The sequence below is a fragment of the Nematostella vectensis genome, chromosome 6 (assembly GCF_932526225.1).
Source record: "Nematostella vectensis chromosome 6, jaNemVect1.1, whole genome shotgun sequence".
NCBI lineage: Eukaryota > Metazoa > Cnidaria > Anthozoa > Actiniaria > Edwardsiidae > Nematostella > Nematostella vectensis.
In genome coordinates this window covers 10,303,788-10,324,010 of record NC_064039.1, presented here as the reverse complement: position 1 = coordinate 10,324,010, position 20,223 = coordinate 10,303,788, and the positions used below count along the sequence as shown (strand labels likewise).

At 40.4% G+C, this 20,223-nt stretch overlaps 3 protein-coding genes and 1 long non-coding RNA gene across 14 annotated transcripts; 2 read left to right on the top strand and 2 right to left on the bottom strand.

The window, feature by feature from the left end:
* Positions 1–85: 85 nt before the first annotated feature.
* LOC5519906 lies at positions 86–3,258 on the bottom strand. The gene is made up of 7 exons (XM_032364671.2): positions 3,122–3,258; positions 2,580–2,768; positions 2,156–2,317; positions 1,901–2,031; positions 1,588–1,797; positions 1,222–1,328; positions 86–706 (listed from the first exon to the last, which is right to left on the bottom strand). Exons 1-7 carry the CDS (start codon positions 3,215–3,217, stop codon positions 618–620), a joined length of 984 nt encoding a protein of 327 aa, XP_032220562.2. The 5' UTR covers positions 3,218–3,258; the 3' UTR covers positions 86–617.
* Positions 3,259–3,622: 364 nt separating this feature from the next.
* On the top strand, positions 3,623–6,773 carry LOC5519905 (schlafen-like protein 1). Its single transcript, XM_001639727.3, has 2 exons — positions 3,623–4,250; positions 5,638–6,773. Exons 1-2 carry the CDS (start codon positions 3,623–3,625, stop codon positions 6,243–6,245), a joined length of 1,236 nt encoding a protein of 411 aa, XP_001639777.2. The 3' UTR covers positions 6,246–6,773.
* Positions 6,774–6,922: 149 nt separating this feature from the next.
* Positions 6,923–19,064, bottom strand: LOC5519820 (metabotropic glutamate receptor 3). 11 transcript variants are annotated; one of them, XM_048728611.1, is made up of 6 exons: positions 18,799–19,061; positions 16,084–16,156; positions 15,369–15,405; positions 14,088–14,212; positions 11,850–12,518; positions 6,923–10,621 (listed from the first exon to the last, which is right to left on the bottom strand). In XM_048728611.1, exons 4-6 carry the CDS (start codon positions 14,170–14,172, stop codon positions 8,688–8,690), a joined length of 2,688 nt encoding a protein of 895 aa, XP_048584568.1. In that variant the 5' UTR covers positions 14,173–14,212; positions 15,369–15,405; positions 16,084–16,156; positions 18,799–19,061; the 3' UTR covers positions 6,923–8,687. The 11 variants fall into 11 exon arrangements, 10 of the variants coding, with proteins under 10 accessions (XP_048584568.1, XP_048584569.1, XP_048584570.1 ...); XM_048728612.1 differs by having other exon boundaries at positions 14,088–14,207; XM_048728613.1 differs by lacking the exon at positions 18,799–19,061 and adding an exon at positions 16,274–17,144.
* A 648-nt stretch (positions 19,065–19,712) lies between these two features.
* On the top strand, positions 19,713–19,971 carry LOC125567865. Its single transcript, XR_007311845.1, has 2 exons — positions 19,713–19,794; positions 19,902–19,971. It is a non-coding gene; the product is annotated as an uncharacterized LOC125567865 (long non-coding RNA).
* Positions 19,972–20,223: the final 252 nt, after the last annotated feature.

The window sequence follows — 20,223 nt, the reverse complement described above, 5'->3', positions numbered from 1 at the left end:
GCGGGACCTCAAGGAGGGCCAGGTGACAACATCAGCATTATTAGGAACAACATCTTTGACAACCAAAAAACACCAACACGTAACGTTTTTTTTTAAATAAAATGCTTTATTTACAATTATCAATTTTGGTTGAGTAGGTATCATTAGAACATAGTTTAATTAACCTTTTCTTTTTAAGCTTATACCATGGAATGACAATGAGTGATTGGTAATATAGACTACATGACCCATTTTTTCATACTTTATTGTTTGTAATCGATGTAGGTATTTCTAACGGGGCATGTAGGATTTGGTTTAAGAACCGAAGGTATTATTTTGTTATGAGCATATTTATCCAAGAAAAGGATAATAATAATTTCAGATTACAAAATCAGAAGTGACAGCATAAAATTACAGTCACTTATTTTAGAAAAAAGAGGTCCTATCTCAATTATATCATTCATTAAAAAAATCACAAAATATATTTACAAACATTTGATTCAAAAGATACAAATCAGTAGTTAAATCCAATTTGGCACCATGTTTTGTAAGTTGCATTTTTGCAGACTCTCTGCACCCAGAGTTATGCAGTGGTATACGAGTTTGTACCATAAGTTATGTATCTACACTGCTGGTGGTCATACTGTAATTGTCTTCCCGCTGCCGTAGTACTGATATTCTGTTGAATACACCTTGGGTACCTTGAATGTCTCCCCGGGACGTGGAGCTAGGATATGTTCAAGCACACATTTAGAGTGAAAAATAAAAACCAACAGGAATTAAAATATATGATTGCATTAATAAGCAGAATCAGTCAGCCACCATTGTGTTATCCTAGCAAAGTACCAAGCATTCATTTCCATAGGCTGATTTAGGAAAGCCAATGCAATTTTTTGATGGAATTTTTTTAAATAAAGTATCAACCTTTTTTTAATGGGTATAGACCCTTCCAAAATGCCACAGACTGCTGATCCAACAAAGACGAAGGGGAATTTGACTACAAAATTCCTCAAAAGAAGCACACTGACAGCAATTTCTATAGCTTTATTTGTAAAGTCCACTTCGTACGTTTTCGATCAGCTGTGGCCTGCCAGTCTGTGGCATTTTGAATGCATGTGCCACATTGTGAAAACTGTCTATTACAAGATTTTAGCGCACGTGCTTGCCAGTATTCAATGAAAACAATAACAAAGGCGAGGCTGACAAGGTCTTCTAAAGGTTACGTTAGGGATCACACTGTACCTTCTAGAGGTGCATGCCAGGGTTTAGGGACATCACAAGTGAACAGTTCCCAGCGTTTTCTCTCAGGTGGGTCGGTGTATGTCTCCTTCATGAGACTGACCATACCTCTGAAAAATTTAAAATGTCAATGTTAGAAAAAGGGCGAGACAGAACATATCTAGGTACCTTAGAAGGGAGTGGCAAAGCAAAACTCTTTATCATTTGTTTTTTTTTTTCTCAAAAGCCTCTTGAGCTTTTTGTGTTTAAGGGTCAGGGAGCTCTTTGAGGGTATCAATTAGAACCCTTTTATTAACGACAGGTCCCTGTGGCCTTCAAAATAACCTTTGATTTGGGACAGATAATTGATGGACTGCAGGGTTAACTCACTTGTTAGGAACAGGATCTAATGATTTGGGTAGTCTGGGTACTGTTGTTCCCTCCCTAAAAACCATCTCATCTCTCATTGGGCCTTTCTGTCTTGGCACAGAGTTAGGTGGTAAAGGGTTGAGTTTTGAGCCATGGCCCCATGCTTTGGGATAGCCTTCACACTCCCAATATGTTGCATAGTCTTTTCTTGGATAACGGCTTTGCTCTAGTCTGAAATACAAAGAATTCTGGTTGATTAGTTGTGGTTACAAATGACCAGTCACCCCCCAAAAATATACCAAAGATATTTTATTCTTCAAGGAGATCAACTTACTTGGTAAATGCCCTGTGATCTTTTTGAGTTGTTGTTAAATATGGATCACTGTGGTATGTCAGGACACCGCGATCTCTTGGGTAGAACTTCTTTGCAGCAATTCCCTGGTTTCTGGTTGATGGTACTAGATCCTGAAGTAACACATTAATTGTTTTAATATGTATTCTGGTTATTCTATTCTCAGCTATTCTTAAATATGGCAAGTGAGAGATTTTTAAAACAAGGCTTGTATTGATAGTGTGGAAAATAACCTACCTTGCTGTTTCCTTCTCTATGATGATCTTTCAAATGGAAAGGCTGTATTCCAGCATTGAACTGTGTGGTCAGATTCACCCCTGGTCGGCCAGTGTAGTTATCTTTCATCTCACTGCATTGATTGCCCATAGTAAGTGCTCGTCTCCATGGTTTGACTTGAAGCTACATTGAAATTGAATTTAATCAACTCTAAATCCAGTTGTGAAAGTTCTAATTAACAGATGTGGTAGACTAGAGGTGTATTCCCCATATGGTCAATGCCCTATGGAAAGGACCATTAGGGAAGTGGCTGTGCCATCTAGATTTCTTCTTTCTTTTTTTTGCGCCCCCACCCCCATCCCATTATTTTGAGGCCTGCTATGGCCGATGCAGCAGTAATAAGGGGATGCAATGGAAATGTGTCTGTAATAATTTTCAAAATTACCTGTGATATGTTGTCCTCTACGTATTTGACCTTCCAGTTGCCAGGGGCCTTCTTGCACAGTGGATGGCTTAGAAGTCCCCCAGGAGCCTTATAATCATGGGTTGTACCAGTGGTGGTCTTGAAATGTTCCTCGTAATGAATCCAGTCGGGATTGGCTAATGTCGGAGGGTACACTTTTCCGATGGTTCTCTGTCAATCGAGCAAGTGAGTTTTATTGTTTATGTTGACAAAGTACTGGTATGGTAATAAAGGAAGTTTAGTTTGCACATAAACATTAGGTAGTTATGAGCATTAGTTACACTTAATTGTTATAACTACATTGGCAAGTTTACTGTGGTTCGAAGTTATGGACCACGAGGGAACGCGGGATGATTCGATTGAAAGATAACATCGAAGGAATGTGGAAGTGGTCGTCAGTCAGTCTTAATAGTTTCAGTCCCCTTTGTCAAGCTGTTGTAAAGAACTGTTTCTAGTATTTATAGACTTTTAAGTTAGGCACTTGTTTGAACTACAAAGCCATCTAATGAGCTTCGAATACTTACGGTAAATCCTTCTGGTGGGAAGACATGTCCTTTTCGAACTTGGTGACCGATCCCCGTTGATGTCAAATGTAAATCGTTCCTAGCTTCTAGATTCATATTTGAGCTGAAGAAAGCTCTCAGTATAAAGCACGGATGATATTCTCTTTTGATCAAGGAAAATTTGATAGCTTGATCCTGTTTATAGCGTGTATAGTTTTCGCAACCTGAAAACACAACACAGGCGCGCGGAAACAATCGTTGCTATGCAGTCGGTTTCCGTAGCTAAGGCGCCGCGCTTACTCTTTAAGGAGACACCGCTGACAAAACAACCATGGCTGCGGATGTAAACAGAAGATGAAAGTAATTGATGCTTATTTTCCTCCTAAAATATCTTTTTTTTTTAGATGCTATGTATTATTTGACTAGCAGATTGTTGAAATTCATCATGACATGGCGCTAGCTCTAGCATAAAAGAGGAGTTAACGGTGTACGGTGGCCAAGGACTAGTAGAACGATTGCAAAATGGATAGTGTCCAATCTCCGGTTCGAACGCAATGTTTCGTCGGGAATTTGCGGTCTGATGTCCCAAAGACAATGCTTGAAGATAAACTAAGAGCCTCGTTTGAATCCTTAGGAATTTTCGTTTGCAGTGTTGACGTTTGCCGGAGAAATGGAAAAAAGCCAACACATGCATTCGTCGATCTAGCTAGTAAGAGTGATTTGGAAAATGCTATAACAAATGCGGACAGATTCGACCAGAAATTAGTCTTTGACGGCAAGATCATCCGAGTAGCTCCAAGAGATCAGAAAGGCAGTGACGCCCAAGATGCGGCAAAAGAGAGGCAAAAATTCAGGAACAAAGGAAAACAAAAAGGAAAGCTCAAAGTACAATCTATTGGTACTAGAAAAATGATGTCACTACATAACCCAAGTGGTAATAAACCTCCTCCAATCGTTAGCCAAAACACTTCCCCGTATCTTCAACATAAGCATTCAAATAAAGTAGATAATGGCGAAGGGTATATTATTGGTCAAAAGCTTGGGACTGAAGACAGGCTCACGGAATACAAAAGAGGAGGAGGAAATTATCTGGTCAAGAGAATGAGGTCATATATCAATGAATATGTCTGTGCCTTCTTGAATAGTGAAGGTGAGTTCTCATGTTACCAGAGGTTGAAGTACATTTTTTATAGCTGTTAACTCACCTGCATTAGTCACCTGCAAAAGTCCGTGATATTTTCCACTCTCACCTTAAAGCCGCATTGTCACCAGTTTACTTCCGGTCGATTACGTAACAATCTCCGATGATTTTTAACGGAAAACGCGAAAAATATTTCAAAATATTGAAAGCAGTGTGTTTATTAAAAGTTTCTTTGAGGATGTGATTGATAATTTAGATCGGATGGCCTGTTTGATATCTCGGATTTTAATAGATTCTTTTGTCTTTTAACGGTTGAGGTTTCCGTCGGACCTCCGGAAGTAAACTGGTGACAATGTGGCTTTAACTCGGTATCCCACTTAGAACAACTTTTTTGTCATACATGCCGTTTTTATATAGACTGCCGCTGCTACTTTTCCTAAAACCGGTTATCCATTCTCATGTTAATTGTTATTGCATGCTAATTTTAATGTTTGTCTGTTTGTAGTTGTTTCTATGTTGACGTCTGCCTGTTTTGTCGTTAGTTTTGTAGTTTTTAGTTGCTTTATCAAGTTTTTAGTTGCTTTATCAAGATGTAGTATTAGTGTCTTGTATAGTTTAATTTCCAAGTTTCCCCTTTGTATTTCCGTAAATGTCTAACATAGTTTTTTTATTATTATCATAGGTCCTTAGATATAGGGAGGGCCATATATTATAAAACTGTAAAAGGTTAATATGAAACCCTCGTTAAATAAAGTTTATTGTATTGTATTATATTTTATTGGTGTCACAAATGAGAATGTTCATACATTCTCTGTATTCACCTGCATTGGCTCTCTTGTTTTTTTTTTACATATTTCCTGTATTTCACCCTTAAATCACAACATTTCTGTCCAAATTGGGTTGACATCTATGATTTTTATATAACCAAAAATGTATGTGCATCAAACTTCGGGAGTGGGTGGGTCAAGGACCAACTGGGCAACAAATAAGATTATTGGAAAAAAATTACTACATTTTATGCAAGATGGTAGTACGTTATTGCTGACGCATTAAAATTATATGGTTGTGTGGATACAGGGGGATGGGTGGGTGGGGTGACCTCTAGCTTCTTTTCTTACTTGAGAAAAGATCAGGTCACCTCAGTCTAGCCAATCAAAGGACACAATCTGAAGGAATTTGGTTCTTAAAAAATACAAATTCTTTTAAATAATTATCATAGTATATTTTTTTACAGTTAATAAATAATAGTGTTTTTTTTATTTGGTTGGTTGTTTTTTTTTTCAAGAAAAGAATGTATGGTCTTGTGAAGAAATATAAAAGTATATATTATAAATTTTTTGGAGCCAACGCACTCACAAAGACACACAAATTAAACATGAGTCGATATTTCTCACAGGAGGAAGACTCCTCATTGGTGTTGAAGACGACTGCAAGGTGTGTGGGGTGGAGTGTAGCGATCAAATGGAGGACCAGTTGAGGCAGGAGTTGGACAGTGTCATCAAACGATTCAAACCCCCAGTTCTACCAAACATGTACAGAGTCAACTTCAAGTCTGTTTACAAATCCCTGTCAGATGTTACAGTTGAAAATGGAGCACCGGTTTTAACAGAGTCGATGTTTCCTGGAAGCAACAATGAAAGTGTGCCTGGTCCTAGTGGTTTGAACAATAGAAATGGTGTCATTCTAGAACTGACCAGCCTAAAAGTGATTGAACTTAAGGTTGACAAGCCTAAGAAGTGCCCTTCTTTGTATGAGAATGAAGAGGGTGTAGTCTACATCAGGAGAGATGGCAGTATACAACGCCTGCGTGCCAGTGAAATCCAGGAGTGGCTACGGCAGAATGCCAGTGATTCTCACGTTAAAGTATTGCAGATGGAGAACGAATCTCTAAAAACTGAATGTCAAAAAAAGGATAGAATTATCACTAGAATAAGTGAGCAGAATGAGAATCTGGAGAGACAAACACTAAGTAAATCTAAATCAGCTGTCTGTACATTGCTTTGATGACTTTTAGATTGGTGGCATTCACATAGAGCACACAGACAACTGCTACTTACTCTGTTTCATTTTTTAAATAAACAGTCTTATAAATTTTAACTTTTTAACTTTATTTGTTTGCTTTGTTTACATGTTTTTATTTATTTATTTTTTATTACAAGTTATAAAGAAATTGATAAAATAGAAGTATATAAGATATGCTGTTTTCTCATACTTGAAAACCCAGCAGTCTGCATGGTCATTTCCTGGAAATGCTGGATTCTCAAGGATACTACATTCTCTGTTTGCATAAATTGATACCATAGCATTCCTTTCCTGAGGCCTTGTGTCATCCTTTATTGACAAACAAAAATATCTTCAGGGAGGACCACCAGGTGTTTTTCACAGCCCATCAAAGTCAAACACTGCTGCACTTGTATCCAAGCTTTCCAACAGTGCCTTGTGGTCCCATCTCTAATTCCTGGTCGCTGTGCTAATGTGGGCACAAGTTGGTGTATGGTTGTTTTTTTTAATAAAAAAATACAGATATGAGCATATTGGGAGGGTGCCTTAGGACATCATTAAGTCTATTGGGGCATAATTGAGTGCTTTGCTTATAGATATTTGCAAGCAAAGGTGGCTTATGGGGATTTGTTTCTTGTTTGACATTGCCTGGACGAGAAAATAATTTTCTTTCTTTTTTAAGATCAATGATTCCAAAATTGTTTACTCACACTATTGCTATTCTGGGGCTGTATGACCTGGAATTGATTTGTTTGGCTTTGGGATGAAAAAAAAGCTGTCTGATTGTGGGAGAGAAGTGTTGACTTGCCCTCCACTCGTGAATTTTTCCAGGGAGTTCCCAGAATGCTTTGTGATCTGTAATGTCAACAAAGATGTTTTCAGAAACCTTCACGGAGGCACATTGTGTTTTGAGGCCATGGAAATGGACCTGGAGAATCAGAAAAAAGGTATCTCTTTCTCTTGTGTGGAATTTTGCGCGTTTTGTTGAGAGGGCTGGTTCTGCTGTTTTTCCTTGTTCGATTTGTAATTTGCAAAGAACCTGTGCTATTATTTGGCTTGATGAGTAGTCGCCATCACCTTGGATGGACTTATATCTTCAAGACCATTTATCCCTTAGACAAGCCTGAGTATCTTCATCTCGTTGTGTTTATCTTGCATTTATGATATTTTTTGGTTGTGGGTACTTCTCAAAGTCGGATCGTGCTGGTTGAGGTGTCTATGTGCTAACAAGCTTACACAAAGGAATATCCTACACAACAGTTTTTACGAAGCAACCTGCAGGAGAAACAATAGACCTTTTATTAAAATAACCAATGCTTCCTCCATCTTTCTTTGATTTATAAAGTATTTAACAGTTTAAAAAAGCAAGTAAGCACTTGATACAGGGAAAACAGAGAAGCCTGTTTATCCTTTGGTTGCTTGATTGCTGTATTTGTGCTCATATATTTTCCTCATCCCATTGTAGCAAAAGACAATTTACATAACATTCTAACCCAAAGACAGTCAACGTGTAATCTAAAACAGCCAAGGTTTGCAGCTTGTTTTCGGCCTAGTCGTCTCAGGGGCGTGTCTGAGTCCGGACCCCACCCTGCTCATTTGACAAAATGGGTTCGACTCCAGTTGACCCCTTTGTTGGTAGTTAAGTTGATGGTCAATTTTATCTCTGAATTTGTATAGAAAAAGTTTCTAGTTATGGATCTAGTGACCTTTTACCTGACCTTAGAATGCTGATTGAACCAAATTGATCCATGGTCAGTGAATTATTACTCTTTACCCCACCCGGCGTTTTTCTCTAGACACGCCCCCTTCGTCTCCTCTGATCCAGAGAAAGAATATCATTTTTCTTTGTTGTACCACAGGTATCCTAAGCTCGCAATGTGTTATCACACTACGTTGTGACTTAGTTTATAATGAACATATAGAGTTCAAATGTGAGCCGTTCATACTAATATGAAATAAAATCTTAAAAATCTCAATAACATTCTTCCTTGATTGTTGTGTCTTCAATGTTGTCTGGATGAAATTCGAAGCTATTTGGGTGAGTGATTTGAGAGTTACGCTGTTGAGTTTTCCCCATATTTTGATGATCACGCACTGAGCCTGGGATACCTGTGGTTTAACATGCATGAAGTTTGTTTAAAAAAATAGAAAATAGATGTATATTGAGAAATATTTGAGGCACTGAAGCATAACCGCAATGCTGCTGTTCTACAAGCTACAAGTAAGTTACCTATCGCTCTCGGGTTCCAATCAACAAAAAAATATTCATATTTTTTATAAACTTATGTAACTCCTCTTTTCCAGCTGTCGCTAGGCCTTATCGGCCCCACTTACCAGATTAAGGGCTCGTAGAAACAAGTTGGAAATCGGGCCTTACTTCACTTTCTATTCAAGGCTCTTAAAACAGAGCCAGTATAAAGAATGCCAATTTTGGCCAAGTCTCCCTTACAAAGATACTGATGGGTCTACTACTTGGTGGTGTATAGAATTCGCCCTAGGACGAGGAGAAACCTCCTCCTTCACCGTACCCTCTTCTGCTTGTGTCTGGTACCGCCCGGCCCTGCCTGAGCCGGACAGATTAGAATGCAACTCATGACCCTTGCTATTCTGGGACATAGTCATAGTTAGTGTCTCTGGGCCGACGGTAGCTCCATGTATCACTAGATACATCCTCGGTACCAGTAACCCTAGCAACGTCACAGTCGCTATAGCAACAAGAGCCACAGCCTTCATGGTACTCTTCCAGATGCTGTTGGCAGCATTCAAGTAACAGGGAAGGAAAATAATCCAGACGGCGCAAGAGATGTACATGGTGATCCCGATGTACTTTGCCTCGTTAAAATTTCGCGGGAAATTCCTGGTCTTGAAGGCGTAGACCGTAGCTACGAGCATGAGGAAGATGTTGTAGCAGAGGTTCATGGCTACGCTTGTGTCGCTCATGCCACACTCTAGCAAGGTGCGCTCATCGTAATAACTCATTACGGCTCGTGGTGGGTCCGACAGGAACCACACGCACGTAATGAGTACCTGCACCGCGATGATACCCAGGCAGAACATGACCTGCGACATTGGGCTCGTGAAAGATGGACGCGTCACGGATTTCTGGGCGGCGGTGAAGATGCGGTGAATCCGGTTTGTCCGGAGTAGAACGGGTGCGTAGCAGGCTGTCAAGGAAACACTCCCGGAGAACCGCCTCATTCCGCAAAGGAAATCGGTTGGACGTGTCATGTAGGAAATGGCGGAGAGATAGCAGCAGAGGGTGGCTATGAACAGAATCGCGCTAAGCTCACGCCCAGATGCCTTTATCACGCGGTTGTCTTTGTTCTTCAAGAAGAAAACCCCGGTGCAGATAGTCGAAATAGAGCCTAGGAGCACCACCACGAATGTTACTATCTGTGCAGTGTTGCCATTAAACGGGGTCGCATAAACCACGGGGAGTTTATAGCAGCTGGTCAGATTAGCGTCCGGTGTGTGTCCGTCCGGACAAAAAAGGCACGTGTCGTTAGAAATGTACTGTTTGTGCTTGCAGTCCACACACTGCCAGCAACATGTCGGGTTCGCGATGGCGGGAGCAGTGATCTGGCGAATGCTGCAAGGGCTGCTACAGTATGAGTCTGGTGCGATATTCCACCGTGGCTTCCACGATATGCGACTCTCATTAATAGTAGCATCACCCTCGATGGAATCGTCCGGCTTGAGGACGCCACCCCATGATCCCACCTTCAAGTACGTGTACTTGCCATCGACTTTACGGAAATTCACGACGCTGTAGTTACCATCGACTTCTCCATTTCGGTTGAATCTGACGGTCACGTTCGATGCTGCGTCTGGGAACGTGACATTTCTCAGAAACTTGAGGTAGTTTTCGCGCTTGAGGTTGCGAAACTCGTCACACATACCTGATTGTTTGGGACACAGATTTGTGTACATGTTGTGAAGAGCATGCGCCGCGGCGTAGACCGCGTTTATTGAAACGCGGACGGGAGCGATTCCGAAATCCCGAGGTAGCATTTCATTTAATCTGCACTCTTTTGTCGTGTTGAATTGCCATTTTGCAAAGCTGAGTTTACAGTTCATGGAAATTTGCCAGAATTCATGGAACCATGTTGAGTTATCGTCGAGTGGTGTGAGGCTTAGGAGATGGTCTTTAAAGCGTTTGACATTGCCATCGATGAAGTTTAATGTCAACGCACCCTCCCCTCCCTCCTCGTTGTTGTTTGTCACGGGATGTCTCTCGCCCCATGAATTACTAGCGACGAAGATGAAGCGGTTGTTCTCGTTGAGGAGCTTTTTGGCGGCCCTGACGAGACCTGTGTTGTCGCGCTGTATGCAAAACATGACGACGACATGAACGGTGTCAGAGTGCTTCTTGCTTAGGTCTGGAAAGACGGAAGAATTCAGAAGAAAGAATTCACACTCAGACACGGAGAGACACACACGGGCAGAAAGAGACATGGACAGACACACACACAGGCAGAAAGAGACATGGACGGACACACACAGGAAAAAAGAGACATGGACAGACACACACATAAGCAGAAAGAGACATGGACAGACACACACAGGCAGAAAAGGACCTGGACGGACAAACACAGGCAGAAAGAGACATGGACGGACACACACACAGGCAGAACAAAACATGACAGACACACCCACAGCAAAAAAAGAGACATGGACAGACACACACACAGGCAGAAAGAGACATGGACGGACACACACAGGCAGAAAGAGTTATGGACAGACACACACACACAGCAAAAAATAGACATGGACAGACACACACAGGCAGAAAAGGACCTGGACGGACAAACACAGGCAGAAAGAGACATGGACGGACACACACACAGGCAGAACAAAACACACACAGGCAGACAGAGACATGACGGACACACTCACAGGCAGACAGAGACATGACAGACACACATACAGGCAGACATAGACATGACAGACACCCACACAAACAGAAAGAGACATGACAGACACACACAGGCAGAACAAAACATGACAGACACACACATAGGCAGCAAGAGACATGGCAGACAAACACAGGCAGAAAGAGACATGACAGACACACATACAGGCAAACAGAGACATGACAGACACACATACAGGCGGAAAGAGACATGACAGACACACACACAGGCAGAAAGAGACATGGACAGACACACATACAGACAGAAAGAGAAATGGTCAGACACACACAGAGGTAGAAAGAGACATGACAGACACACAGACATACACACGGGAGGACAGACACTCAGACATACACGCCAGCGGACAGACACGAACACACACAGGCTGAAAGACACACAAACAGAATACGGACAATCACACAGACATACACGCGGGCGGACAGACACATGGGCAAACACTGAGAAAGAAACACAGACCAAACAAACACACAGATATACGCATAGAAAAACACAGATTGTAGAGACATCCTTTTAAAGCGCTTTAACAGACCACCACAAAGAATGTTTGCCGCAAAATGAAAGGTAGGAAAAAACGCGCGCCTGTAAAGATGAATAAACAATCTGGTTGTCGAGTTGCATTTGAGATTTGAAGCTAAAACATATGGAAAGGGAAAAATTCTAATAACCTTCTTACCAAGTAGACTTTTGATTGTTGCTTCAAAATCCTCCTCCTTTGGAAATGGCGGGAGTTTATAGTCTCCGGCTATACACACTCCATGTTTTGCCGCGGCGCTCTTGACTTCGTCCATGCCGGGCTCTCCGTAATCCCCATGGGAATGCACTGTCATCACATACGACCATTTGAAATACCGCACCACGTCTACAAGCGCTCGGCCTTGGAATGAATTTGGCGGGACCGTCCGGAAAAAGTACTTGTAGATCTGCTTGTTGCTCAGCTTGGTGGTAGTGGCGCCAAAGCTGACCTGGGGAATATTGAATACCCCGAGGAGATTCGCGACGGCAACCGCTACATCGCTACGAAACGGCCCTATCACGCCCGCCAGGGGAGGGGTGCTATTCGTTCTGTCCAGTAATGTGTATTTGATGATCTCCATAGCGTCGTCGCCGCCGATCGTTTGGCTTCGACACGTGTCGTAAATGCGCGCGCCGAGCTTGACGCCTGGAAGGATGTTTGGGTTCTTGTTGATTTCGTCGATGGCGAAGACAGCAGCTGCGTAATACTGGAACCCAGGGTTGAGGTCTATGGACCCACAGCCGTTTTCGGTCGTCGTGGATCGGCTATGGACGTTAAAGAGACCGCCCAGGATGACGTCACCTTCGAGTACAATGGGACCTCGGTTATCTGTGGAAATCCGCAACGTTAAAAATCACATAGTTTATTAATACTTTCTGCCGCTCTTGTCCAAGTCTATAATAATATGATATTTATGCAATATTAAAGCGCACTTTTCAGGAACGCCTTTGTTATTGTTTTCATTTAATATTGGAAGAAACAAACTTTAATACCTGATACACCAGACATAACGAAAAAACATGACGTGACGCTTCAAATAAGCCCATTTCACATCGAATAAGGCGAAGAATTTCTCTGAGTACTTAGCAACTTTTAGCAAACAAAATATCAAGTGCGACTTTTTTTTAAATTGATGCGACTTTTTTTAAAGTGTAATTGAAATTTGAGCTTTTCGTCCCTGAACTGATACACAGGGCAATGATGATCAAGGAAAAAATAAAGCCAAAATCTGGTTATCTGCACTTCGGCCTCACGTTATTTGTGTTTTGAAAATCAGTCCGTAATACAAGGAACCTATAGCCATTGTAAGAAACTGTGTCTACTCTCTCTATCTGGAATTGCGCGTTTTGCAGGTTTTTCCGTCATGCCGATACACCAACTTCTGTCGAAATTATGGCATTGTCTTTTTCAGAATGACAAAATGGCTGCTAACCGAGGCTGTTTGGTTTAAAAAAAATTAGCGTTATCATGGCTTTCAAGACAAGAATAAATGAAATGCACGATGGTTTGAAGCAGATTACTGGCGTCTTTTTTTTAGATCAGAGGTCCATACTAGCTAACAATTGCTCAAAGCCGCTCTCAGAGTTCCAGACGGTCGCAAAGCGACCAGAGAGAGACTGCGAAAGTCTAATATTGGCTTTGAACTGATAATAATAGCTAGCACTACAGCATAGCTTTTCAGAGGGAGAGATTTCTAAACAGTATCATTAGAGTTGAATAGCGGGTCAGACGCTACATAAATAGACGTGATAATTCGTTCGCATTTTGTTGGCGGTCGAGGAAGGCTTTGAGCCATTAACACTCAAGCCTTTTTCGAATTATACGAGAAAATTGGAAATTTCCCGGGTCCAAGGCCCTCGACTGTGTGTATGTGCATGTGTGCTATTCTCATTCATCCCCTTTAAAACAGGCTAAACAAATCCAATAATAGGAAAGATCGATTGGTCTGAAACATGTGTTTTCATGTTTCCGCCACAGACCTTGGCATAAGACCTCATAAGAATAAGAAGTCTCTAGAAATTATTAGAAGGTTGCTTCCGGGTCTTGAGCTTCGGGGCCATGAGAACCGAACCAATTCGGTACAACCAGGATGAACGCCGATGAACAAGATTTTTATTAGGTGTCAAGCCTTTTTTCGATTAATAATGAATCTTGGGTTAGAAAAATTTAATATTTTTTTTAATAAACTTAATATCATGTTACCCGTATTAAAAAGACAGATTAGGATGACAGCTTGGTCAGCAAAGATAAATCCTCAAAAGCCGTTTTGATGTATCGCGATATCGAGGTATAATCTCTTTCTCTATGCAAGGAATTGCATAGACATTTATGAAAATAATGACCAGAGATGCTGTAAAAAAAAAAAAAAAAAAAAAAAAACAGGAAACGGTTTCTTACCTTCGATTTCAGATACAAACTCTCCGCTATTTGCCACTATAAAAACCGCGAAAACCACAGCGCAGGACAAGGTGCAAGACTTCATAGTCAAAGCTCCAAGCGCACCGGTCGCACCGAGGCCTGCACTATAAAAAGCGGAAGGTCAGTTGATCTGCTATTTATTCATCAAGTCTCAGTGTTTGCGGATCTTGAACCTGCTCTGACGCGTAACAGCAAGGGTTCTACTTCCTCTTTCAAAATATATTTCGGTTTTAATGTTATTTTGTGTTTTGTTGTTTCCTAGTGCACTTATAGTAGCATTTTGGCTAGTGAACAATGGGGTTTTTTAATGTCGGAGCTCACTGCATGCGTTGCTACCATATCAGATGTCAGAATACTGGACATGACTGTCAGTAAGACTACAAATAAACACTTGAGTTCCGTTTAATTGCTTAGCATTATTCTTAAAGGATACAATACATATAAGTCCGTGATAGTCAAGAAAAAATAGAATTAATGATTGATAAAACTGAATAAATCAGAAACCTTAAGAAAATATTGGGTGGCACCGTGCCCCCATTCCCCGACCCCCTATTACGGCCCTGCTAGTAGCAAAACAATTTTTTACTATTTAGTTATTGCCATCGTGCCCTAAATTTGACAAGCGAAGCCATCAGGGGATATCATCTTCCTCTAAATGTTAACCTAAATAGCTTGTCTGTAAACACGTTATTGCTTAGAGGAAGTAATGGTAATTGCTCCTTTTCCCCCAAATGGCAAGTTCAAATTATAAGGTCGTCAAAAGTCAATTTCAAAGTTTGATTTTCAATTTATCATTTTGTTTTGACTTTTATGGGGTAGTATTTGTTAACCCTTCTCTGATAAACGGTACAGGCGAAATCCCCCCACACCCCCACCCTGGTAGGTTCTATTTTATCGTCTGTAAGTTTGCAGGTGGCTTGGCGAAAAGTTGTCATTCACAATAAAAAGTCAAATTTCAAATGATTTTCGTGCCAACGAGACTAAAATGTCGATATTTATAGCCAAGTAGATCTACCTTTCAGCAGGGTTTAAATTTAGTTTTTGTACATTTGTATAATTTATTGTTTAGCAAATAGTTTGTTGAAAGTGAAAATACACGAAATCAAACAGATTTCAAAGGCTAATGTAAAGAGAGCAGATATTTCCCACATAGAAAAAGAAATAATGCAGGATCTAGGACAATTAAAATTGCTTGAATATTTTCATTTCTTCTATTCTTTTAGAATAAAAGTCTATATATGTAATATCCATAAATTTTACCTTTGACTTGTTATTGAGATACCATCTACTGCATTTTCTGTCACAAAACAAAGGGAAAAATGAACACAATGTTTTTCCTCATGAATGTACTCACAATACACTTGCATTAGCGAGCATATTACTTGTTCGTCGGCTTCACACCTTTTTTCATAGAAACAAATTATCTCTGCGGAACTAACAGAACTACATTTAATTAAATCAGTGAGTAATTTTACTAACCAACCTTGAAACACCGCAAATACGGCATAATAGCGCATTGCTCTATCTAGTTTTTATTGTTTGAAGGAGACTGATTTTGAATTTTGCTGTTGGCCCAAAACTTTCATTTTCATTGCTATTTATATATGTACAATGTTTCCCATAGTGTCCAACAAAGGTGAGAACTTGAAAAATTATCACATAAGGAACTGCATAGCTTGCTATTCCCTCCGCTCAGCACGATTGCCTTTTAAAAAATGTTTAATAAATAGTCAGTTCCATTAGCCTGAGGTAATTCCACTTTATTGAGGCCTCGCAATAGGACAGTGCCGAAAGCTACAGTGAACAAAAATATTAGATTGGATATTGGCCTACGCCTGCCCGCCTTTTCCAAAATTTCGAAACAGTTGCAAATTATCGAAATAAGTGACACATTTTATTTTTTCACAATGAAGCTTATGGTATTTTTTTTTCTATTTTCATTTAAGTAGGTACCCTATAATAAGAAAACTCTCACCTTTGCAACAGTGGTATCAATATGCTGGAGGTCCTTAGGGGCTCGTTAAAATCCACAGGAATGATTTAGTCCTCTGTCCCAAAGGCAAGCAAATTGATGTTACTTGTAAGAAATGGTCCCACGGTGAACAATTCCGTTTCTATCTAGTAAATGAGTAATGATCCATTTCCTTCCTCTTAGCAAACTTTACCATAATGTCTTCATATTCGGCTTTATCATTGCACCATGCTTTTCCTTGAGTTCCAAAAAGACAATGAATATAAAAATTAAACTTCTCCCTTTGTTATTTTTTCTTCCGGGCGAAGTGTGACTACCAAAAACAAAACAACAATTCTACGACGTATGCTTTAAATTAGTGCTTTGTGGATTTGAAGAGGGGCAATCTTGGACTCAGAGCTATTCCAATTTCGTTGAATAAATACAGATGCCCTTGTATTCAAATGTTATTCGCCAAGATGTCAAGTAGTACAAACATTATGGTTTTTGCTTTCGGAAGTCATACGAATCGGACAGTTTATTTTAATGGTTATTCTTTCAGTTTCTGACAAGTCTTCGTCAACTAGCCGGAAAATAAAACGAATTACACCGTTCGCTTATCTCGCATTCTAAAACACAATTATCTGAACTTCGTTCCGTATAAACATGATCGCCGTCCAGTATTGAAGTACAAGTTTATTAGCTAAATGAGCACCTGTAGGACGGAAGTAAAAACCACCCTATACGGCAAGCTTGTTTTTCCACACTACCAGTCTTTTCCAGGTAATAATAAGGGCACATATGCTCCATAAGTTAGATTCCATGATAGTTTAAAACGTTTTTTACGAACAGCACGCGCGAACTTGAGAAAAGCACGGGGGACGGACTACGCGCCTGAACAGGAAGAAATTGTCAGCAATTCCCTGAATGAGGTCTAAGCTAGATTGAACAAGGGTGGGGGAAGGCTAGTCTTTCCCAAAGTATACAAGCAATCTTTGGGTGATTTAAAGGGACCAGAGTTTTCACTTTTTTATTTTTCCTTTTGATTGCATTACCTCTTACCATGTGTAGTTCCAGAAAATATCCATACCCCCCCCCCCCCCATGGAATTTCCAACCCCCTGGAAAAAAAAATGCAGTAACTGTTAAGGAAAAAGGGCGGCATTCCCCCTCCCCTATGGAAATTCCTGGGCGTTTGACCACCCCCCCCCCCCCGGACTTTCCAATCCTCTCCATGGGGGGCATATCAATATTTTGGTGACCTTCAAACCTGCTCGGTCAATTTCTTAGAGGCCTGGGTCTCAGGGCTTTTCAAGATTAGTGACATAAACATTTGACCAAGCAATCAATTTTTTTCTTGAAAAATTCTTGCCGCGAGTCTCGAATTGACAGGAATCAGCATTTTTCACCATGTTTTCTGGAGATCAGGGAGCAGAAAAACTTTAGCTCTTCTAAATATGGGCATCATTGACCATATAAGGCAAAACAAACGAAGGACACTATCCGTGGGGAATATGTTTGATATGTGGGGGAAAGGCTATGGATATTTTCTGGAAATACACAATGACTTTTGTGCGGACTGCAGAAGAGTATCTACCGCAACAGAAGCTAATTAAATTCATTTTCTTTTGTCCAAGATAAGCGAGTAATAATGTTTGCCGTTCTGATCCACCTGCGCCATTCATTATTTAATTTTTTACAAGGAAAAGTGTCATGCATACGTTTTAGCGCCACTTAACGCCTCGTAGCCTCCTTCCCTCCACTTCTTCCATCTTTCCTACTGCCCTCGCGTCCCTATGGATACGTAATCCCATTTTAACTCCCTTAACGGAAACATCTCATCCACTTCATATCCTGTGCTTCAAAGGCTTTTGCGCTCCCGAACAACAACACAAAAAAGCGGGATCAGCAACTTACAACTAACAAATAATCCATTTTTTTTCAATTGCTAATTGATTTTTAATTGCTATTGGCACTGAGAAGAGATCTTATCGGATTGTATAAGAGTGATGTCAGGCTTAAAAAATAATTATTTTTTCATTCTCAATTATTAGGATTAAATTTCATGGTTCATACTTCCGCTGTGAGGAAGATTAAAGTGAGAGAGATAATAACCATTTATTTGAACGAACGACATGGCAATTATTTTTATAAGTTAGGTCGCCATAAATAAAGGCTATTCTCAGCCGTTTCCTAAGAGTATTTGGGTGACAGTTTTTAATTTATTTTAACATTTTTGATACCACACTCGTTCTGACAGCACTTAAAAATGCTGTAGTGCCAGCGAGTATCTTATTACAAACCCTACGGGGCAACCTGCTTGCGGCACTACCTGCACTAAACAGAGCCATTAGTAAAAATAATCGTCAATAAGTAATTTTTATGAAATTATTTGTTTTGACAAACTGTATCGGAAGCATGCGAGGCCGGAAGCAGTGGAAGAGGTTTCGCCCAGCACACACACACTGTTATTTTTTATAGCAATATACTCCAGTCCGCATCATAATTGTATTCGTCAGTGGAAGGAGTCTAGCACTATTCAAAGAGTAGCTCAAATTACTTTTTTATCATCGTCGTTCTAGGTGGGTATTGTTGGAGGACCAATCACAAAAAACCTTGCAATCAATAGATCAATGCTTTGTCGACGGAAATCATCTATCAAAGCTTGTATGTTATAGATATCCAATGCTTCTAGCTGTAATAATTATAGCATCAACCTCGCCTTCACATAAACACTTACCTGTTTTGTTCATTACGTCGAAATGGATATACGTATGTTTCCAAGAGAATATGACATACGTACATCACGTACGATGTCTTAGACCAAATTTAGCAAAGCTTATACTTTTTTATCCCATGTTTAGTCTTGGATAAAATCTTTTGACACTTGTCAAGTCAAGATAAAGAGTTCTTATATAATATTAATGAAAATGGAAATTTCGGTTATTATGTCCAGTAGTGCCAGAGTGCAGTATCACCACAGGTAGCCCAGGCAATGGTTGCTTGTCGTAGATCGGAATTCGGCTGTTCTGAGATCGGTCGAGTAAAGCGTTTTTTGTGTGAAATGTTGTCAATAAAATTGCCTTAGAACTTAGAACATGCCATGTTGTTGTCAAATTCACGTGTAATAAACGATTTGGGGGGGGGGGGGGGGTTCTCAACGGAATTTATGACTTCTCTCTCCCTATTAAAGAAGGATAAAAGGTTGGAGGCGCCATTTTCGGTAGCACTCATATACCGTCGAAATTCGAGAGGAAAAAACAACAAACTAAATATTTTTATCTCGAAGACCTATGCCAGGGTACACTTACATTCGATATGTGGCAAAACATCCGAGCTAAACTATTTTCCCTGGCCGCTAGCCGTATTTTAAAACGAGAAAGTAGCCACAATTATCCTTGACCGATGCCGTTGGACAATTAGTTACGCTTGACCGCGCTGGGAAGGAGAGCAAACTATATTACCCTCCCTGCCAGGTGGGGAAATGTCGCGCTCGGCCGGTCTGGGAACTAGGGCAAACTATTTTACCCTCCCTACCCAAGAGAGCAAACTTCGCGCTCTGCCGAAATTGACCAAAACATCCGTTGGGCTGATCGATACCTGAGCTTGTCTATTATCAAAAAATGTCTAAACTTAATCCTCTTGGCGGCCTTACGATCTAATGAAAACGATAAACGTTAAGCGCTACTTCCAAAAAGGCTGAAGTCGTGAAGGAATTTACTGGAGCGAAAACATGGTAAGAGTGATTCTTTACAAACTCGTATTTCAGTTACATGGTGCGAACCTGTGCAAGCACTTTTGAATATTTATATTCACATTTTGATATCTATATTTCTATTGAAGGGTCATGCTAAATTATGAGAAGAGCAAAAAGAGCTTTGCACAATTAAACGATATTATTGACCACTATACAGAAGAAAACAAGGAAAACATAGCGCCTGCAAGAAAGGTCGTAGTAAAAAGAGCTGTTGACGAAGTCTTCGGCGTAAAGTGTGTGAAAAGGATGATTAATTATGTTCGGGAGCAAGGGTACCCTGGCCTTAGAAAAAACAGTTTTTAGACGAAGGACAAGCAGCCGAGTTTGTAAATGAGTGGGAACATCTAAATTCAAATGCAGAGGAGATCATGTCGCCGCCCTGGAGTGTACTGAGAAACGACCTGAATA